The sequence below is a fragment of the Thamnophis sirtalis genome, unplaced genomic scaffold (genome assembly GCF_051295495.1).
Source record: "Thamnophis sirtalis isolate CommonGarterSnake01/CBP01778 unplaced genomic scaffold, rThaSir2_p1.2 scaffold_7, whole genome shotgun sequence".
Taxonomy (NCBI): domain Eukaryota; kingdom Metazoa; phylum Chordata; class Lepidosauria; order Squamata; family Natricidae; genus Thamnophis; species Thamnophis sirtalis.
In genome coordinates, this window is record NW_028261387.1 from 93,879,199 (window position 1) to 93,893,597 (window position 14,399).

Genomic DNA, 14,399 nt, shown 5'->3' on the forward strand with positions numbered 1-14,399 from the left:
GTAGATGTTCCACCTGTCTCCCAAGGTCATTTGCACATACCATGACGGTATTAGTACTGGGGCTTGAACTCATAATCACGACCATGGGGAGGACTCTATTTGAATGAGTTCATAGTAAGTACAAGAAGGTGGATCCTTTTGCTGGCAGGAAGCTTTCAAATAATATAGAAAAGGAATTTCGAGGAGGTCCCAAAACATCACAACATTCCTTCCAATGTGGGAGCATCTGCCACACAGTTCTTACTATTGTCTATATACCTCTCTGATCTTTTATGTTTTACATAAACTCCCTTGTTAGTTGTTCCATGACTCATTGGAGTTCATTTAGGAATAGTGCAGATAAAGGGACTATATACTTAATGCTGCAAGTATCGACAGCAGCGAGAATTGTATTCGCACAATATTGGAAAAATGAGAACACCCCACCAGATGAGAATATATATTTTGGAAAATACTGGACTGTGCAGAGATGGATAGATTGACATTGAAAATAAAAGATAAAGGAGATACAGAGTACTACTCAACGTGGAATAGATTGTATCAATGATTAGAGAGATAAGAGATAGAAATTAGATGAAGAAAGATCATTGTTATGTGTAAGTAAAATATGAATGTTGTTTATAAGTATGCTAGTGTAATTAATATAATCATAAATAAGCTAACATAATTATAAATATGGCTATAATTATTATATGTATTATCATTATCACTATCAATATACTATCTTTTCTTTTTTTTATTCTGTAAAATGAAATGCCCGGACAATACACTGTCTTCAAAATACTTATATATAAATTAAAAACGTGACTTAAAAAAAACCAAAAGAATAGTGTGGAAAAAGCATTTCCAAGTACTCCATGTATAAACCATCTCTCTCTCCACTGAGATCAGCTGAGCTTCCAGAAATAGAGCATTTCTATTTTTAAAAGTGCTGTTTCACCAGGTAATCCTTGACTTATTATGACAGTTGAGCCCAAATTTCTGTTTGCTAAATGAGACGGTCGTTAAGGGAATGATGCCCATTTTATGACCTCCCTTGCCAGCCACCATTGTTAAGTGAAACAGTGCAGTTGTTAAGTTAGTAACATGGTCGTTAAATGAATCTGGCCTCCCCTTTGTCTTTGCTTGCCAGAAGGTCACAAAAGATGATTATGTGACCCAGGGACATTATAGCTGTCATAAATATGAGTCACTTGCCAAGCATATGAATTTTGTTCACCTGACCATGGGAGTGATGCAACGGTTGTATGAAAAATGGTCATAAGTCACTTTTCAGTGCCTTTGTAAGTTCAAATGGTCACTAAGTGAACTACTATAAGAAGGGTACCTGTATTCACATTATCCACAGCTAGAAAACCCCAATATGTTACCGAGGTTTCCCCCCCCCCCTTTTTTTATTGATGGATGTTTTAACCCCAGTAATAAGTAGATATCAACATGATCCGAGTGCCAATTTGGTGTTGTAATGATTAAGTCATCGGATTAGAAACCAGGAGACTGGATTTTAGCCCTGTTTAGGACCCAAAGCCATCGAGCTGACCTTGAACCAATCATTCACTCTTAGCCCTGGGAATCAGGCAAGGGCAAACCATTTCTGAAATCTTGCCAAGAAAACTACAGGGATTAGTCCAAGTAGTTGCTAGGAGTCAACATTGACACTAAGGCACAGAGAAAAGAGAGGGGAGGAGAGGGGAGGTGAAGAGAGGAGAGGAGAGATGGGAGAGGAGATGAGAGGAGACGAGAGGAGAGAGGAGAGGAGGGACAAGAGAGGAGAAGAGAGGAGAGGAGGGAGAGGAGAGGAGGGAGAGAAAAAGAAAGGAGACGAGAGATGTGAGAGGAGGGAGAGGAGAGGAGAGGTGAGGAGAGGTGAGGAGAAGAGAGATGGGAGACGAGAGGAGAGGAGAGAGGAGAGTGGAGAGGAGAGACAAGAGAGGAGAGGAGGGAGAGGAGAGGAGGGAGAGAAAAAGAAAGGAGACGAGAGATGTGAGAGGAAAGGAGAGGAGATGAGGGAGAGGAGAGGTGAGGAGAGAGGAGAGTGGAGAGGAGAGACAAGAGAGGAGAAGAGGGAGAGGAGAGGAGGGAAAGAAAAAGAAAGGAGATGAGAGATGTGAGAGGAGGGAGAGGAGAGGTGAGGAGAAGAGAGGAGAAGAGAGATGGGAGACGAGAGGAGAGGAGAGGAGAGAGGAGAGTGGAGAGGAGAGACAAGAGAGGAGAAGAGGGAGAGGAGAGGAGGGAGAGAAAAAGAAAGGAGACGAGAGATGTGAGAGGAAAGGAGAGGAGACGAGGGAGAGGAGAGGAGACGAGACGAGACGAGAGGAGAGAAGAGAGAGGAGAGGAGGGACAAGAGAGGAGACGAGAGGAGAGGAGGGAGAGGAGAGGAAAGATAGGAGAGAAGAAAGGAGACGAGAGATGTGAGAGGAGGGAGAGGAGAGGAGAGGTGAGGAGAAGAGAGGAGAAGAGAGATGGGAGACGAGAGGAGAGGAGAGGAGAGGAAAGATAGGAGAGAAGAAAGGAGACGAGAGATGGGAGAGGCGGGGAGAGGAGGGGAGAGGAGAGGAGGGGAGAGGAGAGGTGAGGAAAGATGGGAGAGAAGAAGAAAGGAGACGAGAGATGGGAGAGGCGGGGAGAGTAGGGGAGAGGAGAGGAGGGAGAGGAGGAGGAGGAGGAGGAGGTGATGGAGGAGGAGGAAATAGTGTTCGGCCTTCCAAAAGAGGCTTTATATCAATCATTTGTCTGACATGGTAGAGCAGGAGTGTCAAACTCAAGGCCCGGGGGCCGGATCTGGCCCGCGGGGTGCTTAGATTTGGCCTGCGAGGGTACTTAGTTCTGTGATCAATGAAGTGTTCATACCACTTTATAATGCCTTGGTAAGGCCACACTTGGAATCCTGCATCCAGTTTTGCAAACCACAATGTAAATAAGATGTGGAGACTTTAGAAAGAGTGCCGAGAAGAGCAACCAAGAGGATTTGGACTTCAACATTATGCAAACACAAGTAGTAGAACAAAGTCAAACTAGAGTCTTGGACTTTAAGGGAGCTAATTTCAATACACTCAGAGAGAGCTTGGGAAGAATTCCATGGATGAGAATTCTCAAGGGGAAAACAACTCAAGAAGCTTAGGAAATTTTGAAAAAATGAGATTACAAAAGCCCAGTCTATCACAATACCAATGAAGAAGAAAAATAACAGCTCCCAAAAGAAACCAGCATGGCTACATAAAGAACTCTCTGTCAACCATTTAAATATGAGCCAGCCAACACAAAAAACCAACACAGTTCTAGGCTATGTAAACAGAGGGATGGAATCAAGATCATGTGAAGTGTTAACACCACTTCATAAGGCCTTGGGAAGGCCACACTTGGAATACTACATTCAGTTTTGGTTGCCACGATGTAGAAAAGATGTGGAGACTCTAGAAAGAGTGCAGAGAAGGGCAACAAGGAGGATGAGGGGACTTGAGGCTCAAACATACGATGAACGGTTGCAGGAACTGGGCAAGGCTAGTCTAGTGAAGAGAAGGACCAGGGGAGACAGGAGAGCATCTTCCAATATTTTTTTAAAATATTTTTTTATATTTTTGAATAAACACAACAAACACCACAAAAATATCTTCCATTACAAATTATAAAGAGTGTGTCAATGGGTTACAAAGCTTTAATGCATCCCTTCCACAGTCATCACCTACAATTCATATCAAGTTATAATGTTTTAAATCAAATATATTCATATATATATTACTGTCATCATACCTCAATCTTCATATGGCTATGATTGTTTTTACGTGCCTTTACATAAAAATATTCCAAAATTTAAAGCAAAACCACCTGAGGGCATTCCGTTATCTATTCTCAATATCATCCAGCAACATTACATCTTCATGACACTTTCTGAATTAAAAAAAAAATAATTATGTTTAATCACAAAGTTTCTAGACCTCCTTTCTTAATCACTGTTTACAATTTATATCCAATTTCCCTTTTGCCGTGTCAATACAAATATTACATTATGGTGGTTTTTCAAGAGGCAACTATTGAAATAGAATAGAAAGAGCGAGAAGGGACCTTGGAGGTCTTCTAGTCCAGCCCCCTGCTCAAGCAGGATAGAGCTAGAAGGGACCTTGGAGGTCTTCTAGACCAGCCCCCTGCTCAAGCAGGATAGTTGGAAGGGACCTTGGAGGTCTTCTAGACCAGCCCCTTGCTCAAGCAGGATAGTTGGAAGGGACCTTGGAGGTCTTCTAGTCCAGCCCCCTGCTCAAGCAGAATAGAGTCATAAGGGACTCTTGAGGTCTTCTAGTCCAGCCCCTTGCTCAAGCAGGATAGTTGGAAGGGACCTTGGAGGTCTTCTAGTCCAGCCCCCTGCTCAAGCAGAATAGTTGGAAGGGACCTTGGAGGTCTTCTAGTCCAGCCCCCTGCTCAAACAGAAGAGAGTCGGAAGGGACTCTCAAGGTCTTCTAGTCCAGCCCCCTGCTCAAGCAGGATAGTTGGGAGGGACTCTCGAGGTCTTCTAGCCCAGCCCCCTTCTCAAGCAGAATAGAGCGGGAAGGAACCTTGGAGGTCTTCTAGTCCAGCCCCCTGCTCAAGCAGGAGAACCTGTACCATTTCAGAATTAAATGGCTGTCTGACCTCTTCTTAAAAAAAAAACCAGTGATGGAGCACCCACTCTTTCATGTGGCAAGCTGTTCCACTGGTTAATTGTTCTTACTGTTAGGAAGTTTCTCCTCAATTCCAGCTTGCTTCTCTCCTTGGTTAGTTTCCATCCATGGTTTCTTGTCTTTGGCTGCTTTTGAATATAAGTTGCCCCTCCCTCTTCTTTGTGGCAGCCCCTCAAATCCTGCAATACTACTATCAGGACACCCCCTAATTCTTCTTCAGACTACTAGCCAGACCCAAATCCTGCAGCCCTTTTTCATGTTTTTTCATCTCCAGGCCTTTGATCCCCTTAGTTGCTCTTCTGTGAACTTTTTCCAAAATTCTCACCCTCTTTTTTGTAGCGTGGGGAGCAAAACTGCTTGCAGTATTCCAGATATGTGGTCTTTATACAAACCCTAGTAAGTGGTCTTACTAGGGTTTTATAAAGCGGCACTAATACTTTGCGTGGTCTTGATGTTTGGAATGTTTATTTAATTTGTATGCCGCCCCACTCCCGAAGGAGTGATTCTATGCTTCTGTTTATACTGCTAACTATATATTTATTTATCTATCTATCTATCTATCTATCTATCTATCTATCTATCTATCTATCTATCTATCTATCTATCTATCTATTAATTTGTCTTGTATGCCGCCCACTCCCGGAGGACTCCGGGTGGCTCACAAAAGACAAGGGAAAAGGGGGAACGAGACAAAGACAACATATTAAAAACAAAACCAACATTCACAATTTCCGTGGAGGTAGATGCTTCTCAGCCCCCCCGCCCAGCCTGCTGGAGCAGCCAGGACTTGGTGGCTTTGCGGAAGGCCAGGAGGGTAGTAAGGATCCGGATCTCAACAGGGAGCTCGTTCCAGAGGGCCGGAGCTGCAACAGAGAAGGCTCTCTCCCGGGGAGTCGCCAGCCGACATTGGCTGGCAGATGGAATCCGGAGGAGACCTAACCTGTGAGATCTAATCGGTCTGAGGGAGGTAATCGGCAAGAGGCGGTCTCTCAGGTACCCAGGTCCGATGCCATGTAGGGCTTTATAGGTAGCAACCAGCACCTTGAAGCGGGTCCGGAGACTAATGGGTAGCCAGTGCAGCTCGCGGAGGATAGGTGTGACGTGGGTGTACCTGGGTGCACCCACAATCGCTCGCGTGGCTGCATTCTGGACTAATTGGAGTCTTCGAACACTCTTCAAGGGCAGCCCCATGTAGAGCGCACAGCGCATATATCTTGAAAAAAAGCACTTTCGGGACAACCATGGCCTGGATGACGGAGAATCTCTACAGACAATTTGGGAGGAAGACCCTCGGGAGGGTGTGGAGGGGGGAGGAGGAATGGATTTCCAGAGGGGAAAAATTGCAGACTGCAGGAAGCATTTGCATCACTCAGGCAGGGGTGGGTTTCAAATTTTTTTAGAACCTCTTCTGTAGGTGTGGCCTGCTTTGTGGGAGTGGCTTGCCGGCCATGTGACTGGGTAGGAGTGGCTTGCTGGCTATGTGACTGGGTGGGAGTGGCTTGCTGGCTATGTGACTGGGTGGGAGTGGCTTGCTGGCCATGTGACTGGATGGGAGTGGCCAACTTGTAAAATGTGGTGAAACTCACTCAACAACGCTCTTGCTTAGCAACCAAAATGTTGGCTCAGGAACTCTGGCATTGAAGTGTGCAAGTCTTAAAGCTGTCAAGTTACAAGACCCTCGCACCCCTAACCCTTTAGGAAAAAAAAAACCCAGGGGTGTTCAAACTTGACAGCTTTAAGACTTGTGGACTTCAACTCCCAGAATTCCTCCTCTCGCTCTTCATCTTGATGGTGTGCGGACGGGCGGAACCGGTTCTAAACGGCATGGTAGATTTATGGAACCTCTTCTATAGAAGAGCTTAGAACTGGCAGGAACCCACCCCTGCACTCAGGCGACCTTGAGGACACAGATAAACCTCCAAGTGGCCTCAATGGCTCACTAAAAAGGATGCAAATGACCAGTTGCCTGCAAGGAATGTAAATCCTTCCATTCTCTACTATCCTGTCAGAACTGAAGAAGCTTCTTGGATGAGAAGTAAAATGTTCAAAAGAAAAAAAAGAACAGAATGTCAAGTTGCCTCCTGAAAAAGCCCCTTTGGGACAATCATGATGTTGGTGACGGAGAATCTCCCCACTCATTCTCAAGATCTAGCCATGCACCCCGGTTTATTTGGGGAACCGGTCGTGTGAAAACTGACTCAAAAAGGCAGAACAAAGATGGCTGAAATCTAAACACTTTCCCTATCGGGAGGGTTCTGCTAACACCTGTAGACTTCAGCACCCATCATCCTCTCCCAGGGAAGCCTTTGACCCTGGAGGCCTGGGAAAGGTGCCAGTCATGTGGCTGGACGCAGGTGTGAGACTTAAAAGGTCATTACCCTAATATAGGCAAATCCTCGACTTATGACTCTGAAACCGAGCCCAAAATTTCCACTGCAGCGCGAGGCTAGCTATGGAGCCAGCTTTGCTCCATTTTACGACCTTTCCCTGCCACGGTCATTAATCGAATCCCTGCGGTTGTTAAGCTAGGAACACGGCCGTCGAGTGAATCCGGCTTCCCCCGTTGCTTGTTGGAAGGTGGCCGAAAGGGATCAGGCCCCCGACACTGCGAGCGTCATAAGTGTGAGGTGGCGGCCAAGCACCTCTAATTTTGATCACATGACAGTAAGGATGCTGTCATGGTCCTGAGCCGTGATAGGGAAGCTATGACACGCGTGTCGGAAGTGGCATGCAAAGATATCTCTCCGGTTCTGTGTGCCACTTCTGTGGGAGTGCCAGAAACTGGAAGCTCAGCTTCCCGATGTGCGCATGTGCGCCGGAGAACTGTTCTCCCAGTTTCCGGGGCTCCCTGCGCATGTGCACTCCCATTTCGGTTCTTGGTGCCGAAATGGTTCACCAATACTGGTTTTGAGTGTGAAAAACAATCCCCCCCCCCTTTTTTAATGCTGTTTAACTTCGACATAAATGTTGGCCTGCGTTGTGGTCGTAAGCCGAGGACTAGCTGTACGTGAGTTGGTGTGTCCCTGGGAAACACCACAATCACATCCAGGGGGAAGATAGGCCTGCCATCTCCATCGTACGTGTATCATAGGATGGTGTGTTCCTACTACTGTACGTCCGTACTAGCCTTTTGCTCTCGGTGCATTTGATGCCAGATGCTAAACAATAAGCTGACCCACAACGGCAATAAGCATGAAAATGGTCCCTCCTCCTCCTCTTCCTCCCCCAAACCCAAATTCTCCTTGGGGGGGTGGGGGTGTCAGCGCGGGAGGCATTCATTCTCGACAACAATGGACAGAACACAAAGGGGGCAGCCGACCGTTGTCGATTTCTCCCTTATTTTGTGTCTCCTGCAAGTCACTGGATTTTTCAGCAGGCCTTGGAAAAAAACAACACAACCAGCCTTTTCTACTCCTACCTAATGGGATCACACTGGAGAACCAGCCACCTAACCCTTCCACAGCCATGATGGTCAACCACATCTTCCCAAACCCACAAGGCAAACGTGTGTGGCTTTTTTAAAAACACACACAAGCGCACAAATTTTTACAGTGCTAATGGGTGAGTCATAGCTTGTTTACCCACCTACCCTTTTGTCCAGCAAAACAGAAAAGTCACAGTAAAAATCTTTCCTAGCCTCTTTCTTTCTTTCTTTCTTTCTTTCTTTCTTTCTTTCTTTCTTTCTTTCTTTCTTTCTTTCTTTCTTTTTCTTTCTTTCTCTCTTTCTTTTCTTTCCTTCCTTTCTCCTTCTTTCCTTTTTTCTCTTTTTCTTTGTTTCTTTCTTTCTTTTTCTTTCTTTCTTTTTCTTTCTTTCGCTCTTTCTTTCCTTTCCTTCCTTTCTCCTTCTTTCCCCCTTTCTCTCTCTCTCTCTTTCTTTCTTTCTTTCCTTTCATTTCTCTCTCCTTCCTTCCTTCTTTCCTTTTCTTCTCTCTTTCTCTTTCCTTCTTTCCTTTTCTTCTTTCTCTCTCTCTCTTTCCTTTTTCTTTCTTTCCTTCCTTCCTTTCTTTTTCTTTCTCTCTTTTTCTTTCTCTCTTTTTCTTTCTTTCGCTCTTTCTTTCCTTTCCTTCCTTTCTCCTTCTTTCCTTCTTTCTCTTTGTCTCTCTCTCTCTCTCTTTCTTTCTTTCCTTTTCTTTCATTTCTCTCTCCTTCCCTCCTTCTTTCCTTTTCTTCTCTCTTTCTCTTTCCTTCTTTCCTTTTCTTCTTTCTCTCTCTCTTTCTTTCCTTTTTCTTTCTTTCCTTCCTTCCTTTCTTTCTTTTTCTTTCTCTCTTTTTCTTTCTTTCCTTTTTCTTTCTTTCGGTTTCTTTCTCTCTCTGTCTCTCTTTCCCCTTTTCTCTTTCTTTCCTCTTTCTGTTTTCTTTCCTTCTTTCCTTTTCTCTTTTTCTTTTCCGTCTCTTTCTCTCTCTCTCTTTCCTTCTTTCCTTTCCTTCTTTCTCTCCTTTTCTTTTCTTTCTTTCTCTTTCTCCTTCCTTCCTTCCTTCCGTCTTTTTATTTTTTAACAATGCACTTAGGATCACAACTGAGCCCAAAATTGAGGTTGCTAACGGAGAAACACGTTAAGCAAGTTTTGCTCCATTTTACGACCTCACCTTGCCCCATTTTACGACCTCTCCGGGACACTGCAACCATCATAAATGTGAGTCAGCAGCCAAGCAGCCAAATGTAAATCATGTGACTATGGAGATGCAGCAACAGTCGTAAGTGTGAAACATGGTCATCACTCGCTTGTTTTCCGTGTAACTTTCAACGGTCGCTAAGTGAACAGTTGCAAAGTCGAGGAATACCCGTACAGAAAGTCCACAACCAACAACAATTCGTTTAGTGACTGTTTGAAGTTACGACGGCACTGAAAAAAGTGACTTAGGACCGTTTTCTACACTTACGACCGTATCAGCATCCCCCAGGATCATGTGATTTATATTCGGCTCCTTGATGACTGATTCATATTTGTGACGGTCTCAGTGTTCCCGGGATCCCTTTTGCGACCCTTCTGAACAGCAAAGTCAATGGGGGAGCCAGATTCACTTAACCTGCCGTGTTACTCATTTGACGGCCGCGGTGATTCGCTTAATGACCGTGACAAGAGAGGTTGCAAAATGGAGCAAAACCCGCTGAACAAATGTTTCACTTAGCAACGTCAATCACGGGCTCCACTGTGGTCGTACGTCGAGGACTAGCTGTAAATCTTTATTTTTTTTTATAATCAAGCTTATAAAACCTATTCCTTGAGAAAAGGAGCTATCCGATTCCTATGTTTTCCTAGCACGGCTTCCTAAAAGCAAAGTTTATCCCCAAGGTGGGTCTAATGTTGGCACCTTTACAACCTGTGGAATTCAACTCCCAGAATTCCCCAACCAATTTAAAAAAAGTCAATTAATTAACAGGAGAACAAAGTCGGAAGGGACCTTAGAGGTCCTCTAGTCCAGTGTTTCTCAACCTTGGCTACTTGAAGATGTTTGGACTTCAACTCCCAGAATTCCCCAGCCAGCGAATGCTGGCTGGGGAATTCTGGGAGTTGAAGTCCAGACATCTTCAAGTGGCCAAGGTTGAGAAACACTGCTCTAGTCCAACCCCCTGCTCAAGAAGGAGATCTTAGACCAGGGGTGTCCAACCTTGTTCCACTTTAAGACTTGCGGCCAAGATTTTAAGGCCTCCAATAACTTCCTGAATTCCCAGCATGCATGGACTTCGTTTCCCAAGATTCTGGGCTGATTGGGGGAATTCTGGGAGTTGAAGTCCACAAGTCTTAAAGGGGCCAAGGTTGGACATCCCTCGTTTAAGACCTTCTCCCCACTCCTTCTCACACCAACACCAGCCAGCCAGCCCCTCCCCGTATGCCTCTCCCCCAGACCCAATACATTTCATTTGGAAAAATTCAGAAATTGCCCCTCCAAACAGCCAAAAACACCTCTTGCACTCGTTTTTTCCCTTCAGGAGGAGGGGGGGGAGGCAATCTTGTAAGCTACCTCGAAAAGTGGGGAAGGGGTGAAGCTGCAAAGGGCAGTTGCACCCACTCACACTTCTGGGAACTCCCCCCCCCACCCCAATCCCCAATTTTTTTTTCTTCGTGGCTGGAAGGAAGGTTGCACGAACCCCAGCCAAACTTTCCAAAGCCAGAAACTAAATGCAGGCTTTTACATAGAGATAAATCTACATATTCAACACATTTGTCAGTTTTGGGGCTCTTCGGATTGATAATTTTTAAGGCGAGAGGAAAGGAAGACGGCAGGAATTCCAGAGTCCAACACCTGGCTGCAGCCAACCAATCAATCAATCAATCGATAGATCACAAAGCTCTTTGGGTTGCATAAATAATAAAGGACTTTGAATTGATTTCTCCCCCCCCCCTTTAATGTAGAGAGGAAGAGAAAGAGATCAGGAGCCTCAGAGTAAAACATCAGGCCACAGGGAATCAATCAATATCAATTAATCAATCAATCAATATCAACCATAACGGTCTTTGAGTTGAATAAATAAATAAATCATGGTCTTTTTCTGATTTTTTTTCTTAAGGAAAGAGGACGAGGGAAGGAGTCCTGGAGTCCAACACCAGCCAATCAATCAATCAATCAATCACAAAGCTCTTTGGGTTGAATAATTAAATAAAGAAATAAGTAATGGTCTTTGAGTTGCTTTTTTTTCTTAAGGAAAGAGAAAGAGGGCAGGGGTCCCGGAATCCAGCACCAGGCCACACAATCAATCAATCAATCAATCACAAAGGTCTTCGGGGGTTGAATAAATAAATAAATAACAAAGATCTTCTGATTAATTCCCCACCAAGACAGAGAAAGAGAAGAGGGCAGGAGCCTCAGACTCCAACACCAGACCCCAGTTAATCAATCAATCAGTCAATCAATCACAAAGGTCTTCGGGGTTAAATAAATAAATAAATAAATAACAAATATCTTCTGATTAATTCCCCCGCCCCAAGACAGAGAAAGAGAAGAGGGCAGGAGCCTCGGAGTCCAACACCAGACCCCAGTTAATCAATCAGTCAATCAATCAGTCAATCAATCACAAAGGTTTTCGGGGGTTAAATAAATAAATCACAAAGATCTTCTGATTAATTCCCCCCCCCAAAAAAAAACAGAGAAAGAGAAGAACGCAGGAGCCTCGGAGTCCAATACCAGACCCCAGTTAATCAATCAATCAATCAATCACAAAGGTTTTTGGGGGTTAAATAAATAAATAACAAAGATCTTCTGATTAATTCCCCCAAAAAACAGAGAAAGAGAAGAAGGCAGGAGCCTCGGAGTCCAATACCAGACCCCAGTTAATCAATCAATCAATCAATCAATTAGTCAATCAATCACAAAGGTTTTCGGGGGTTAAATAAATAAATAACAAAGATCTTCTGATTAATTCCCCCCCCCCCAAAAAAAAAAACAGAGAGAAAGAGAAGAGGGCAGGAGCTTCGGAGTCCAACACCAGACCCCAGTCAGTCAATCAATCAATCAGTCAATCAATTAGTCAAATCCATCACAAAGGTCTTTGGGATTGAACAAATAAATAAAACATAAAGGTCTCGGGGTTGATTTTATTTTTTTAAAGGCTGGGAGAGGAAGAGAAGAGGGAGAGGAGCCCCCAAATCAAAAACACCAGGCCGCAGCAAATAAATAAACAAAATCTAAAAATATATAAACAAGCCGAACAAACAATACCCGCATGCCCGCATACACACACACACTGTCAATGTGGCGCTGGCCCACCAAAGCAGCGGGGGCAGCAACAACAGCAACAACAAATCCGCACCCGAAATGTCAAAACTCCCGCAAAAACAGCGCATAAACCTCGTCCGCTTGGGGGGGTTGTTTGGGGAGGGGGGGGACGGGCGGTTTGCTTACCTGCCCAGCTGGAAAACAGCAGAGGCGCCAGGAGAGAGATCCAAAGACCCCGGGAAGCCACGCCAGGCGTTTCCATGATCCTATTGGAAGTCCCTGCCCAGAGTGGAGGAAGACGAAGGCGAAGAAGACGATGAAGACGATGAAGAAGAAGAAGAAGAAGAAGAAGAAGAAGAAGAAGAAGAAGAAGAAGAAGAAGAAGAAGAAGAAAGGGGGGGGAAAGACACATGCATTTGAGAAGTGAAGGGTTATATATATATATGGGTTGTCTGTCTGTCTGTCTGTCTGTCTGTCTGTCTGTCTATCTATCTATCATCAATCAATCAATCAATCAATCAATCAATCTATCTATCTATCTCTATTTCTATCTATCTATCTACCTACCGACCCATCCCTCTATCCTTCTATCCCTCTGTCCCTCTATCCATCTTCTATCTATCTATCTATCTATCTATCTATCTATCTATCTATCTATCTATCTATCATCTATTTATCTATCTATCTATCATCTATCTATCTATCTATCTATCTATCTATCTATCTATCTATCCATCCATCCATCCATCCATCCATCCATCCATCCATCCATCCATCCATCCATCCCGCGTGTCTACCGTCCCTGTCCTAACATCCCCTTAGCGTTCTATCCATTTCACGTATACATAATCACGTCTTTCCTTATGATCTGTTATCTAATTCATGCCCGACGAAATAAATATATAAATAAAAAATAAAATAAAAATAAAACGGGGTGGGGGGGTGGGGCGCTCTTGTCGTGCAGGTTTAAAAACGACGACGGGGGGAAGCGGGGGGGGGGAGGAAAGCAGTCAGCATCACTCCACTTTCCAAAAGGGGGGGGGGAAATGTTGCCAGCCCCAGTTCCTTTGCCTACCAGCATCCGAGGAAGGAGGAGGGGGAGAGGAGGAGGAGGAGGAGCAGCCCCAGATATAGATAGATAGTTATCATAGATTTGGGGAGGGGTCTCCCAGGCGCTCCGTGACCTGGGTCGGTTTGCTGGCGATGCGCGCAGATGGATGTTCCCTAGTTTGGGGGTCGCGAAACGTCTGCAAGGAAACAAGCCAGCTTGGGGAGCTCCGAAGAGACCCCTCCCCTCACCCCCACCCCTCCAACTCCAGGAACTAGGGGAAGAATAGAAGTTGCGACCACCCCTCTCCCGGGCGTTTCTCCTCCGGGCACGTCCGAAGGTCGCCAGAAAGCGGGGGAGGGGGATTTAAAATACGGGGTAGCTCATAAATCCGGAGTAAAGTAACGGGGAAGGGGCGTGGGTGGGAGAGGGGCAAAGGCGGGGGGTCTATGAAAGTCTGGAGACCCCCCCCACAAAAAGAGATAGCTTTAAAAAAACTGTCCCCAAGAGACCCCCACCCGTTCACCCACTCACCGGGGTGGTGGGAGGAGGCGACCCCTCCCCGTTTGCTTCTTCCCGCTGGGGTGATCCGGGGATCCGAGCCGGGCGCCCCGATTCCAGCCCGGAGTGGAGGCTCGCTCGGTACCGCTAGCTAGCGACTGGCTGGAGCTCCGAAAAGGAGAAGGCAGCCCGGAGCTGGGGAGAGGGGGGGGGAGTCAGGCGAGGAGTGGCGGAGGCGGTATCCGTGGGGGTCGTGGTTTGACCGAGTCTCCTCACCCCCCCGCGGCTGGCTTTGCCTGCAAGCAGCCAGCCAGCCGGGAAAAAAGAGAAAGAGAGAGAGAGAGGCAGAGAAAGAAAGAAAGAGACAGACAGACAGAGAGAGAGAGAGACAGAGGGAGACAGAGAAAGAGAGAGAGAAACAGAGGGAGACGGAAAGGGAGAGAGAGAGAAAGAGAGACAGAGGGAGGAGGGAGAAGGAAGGAGAAGGAGAGAAAGAGAGAAACAGAGGGAGACGGAAAGGGAGAGAGAAAGAGAGACAGAGG

The 14,399-nt window shown here is 45.6% G+C and overlaps 1 protein-coding gene across 1 annotated transcript in view; it reads right to left on the reverse strand.

The window, feature by feature from the left end:
- The window catches only part of LOC148044777 (tyrosine-protein phosphatase non-receptor type substrate 1-like), a 143,815-nt gene extending 131,032 nt beyond the window's left edge, over positions 1–12,783 (reverse strand). The window contains exon 1 of the mRNA XM_087720875.1: positions 12,495–12,783. Coding sequence (XP_087577001.1) covers positions 12,495–12,720 — 226 coding nt within the window. The 5' untranslated portion in view covers positions 12,721–12,783. The remainder of the gene's footprint in view (positions 1–12,494) is intronic.
- Between the last annotated feature and the right edge of the window lie 1,616 nt (positions 12,784–14,399).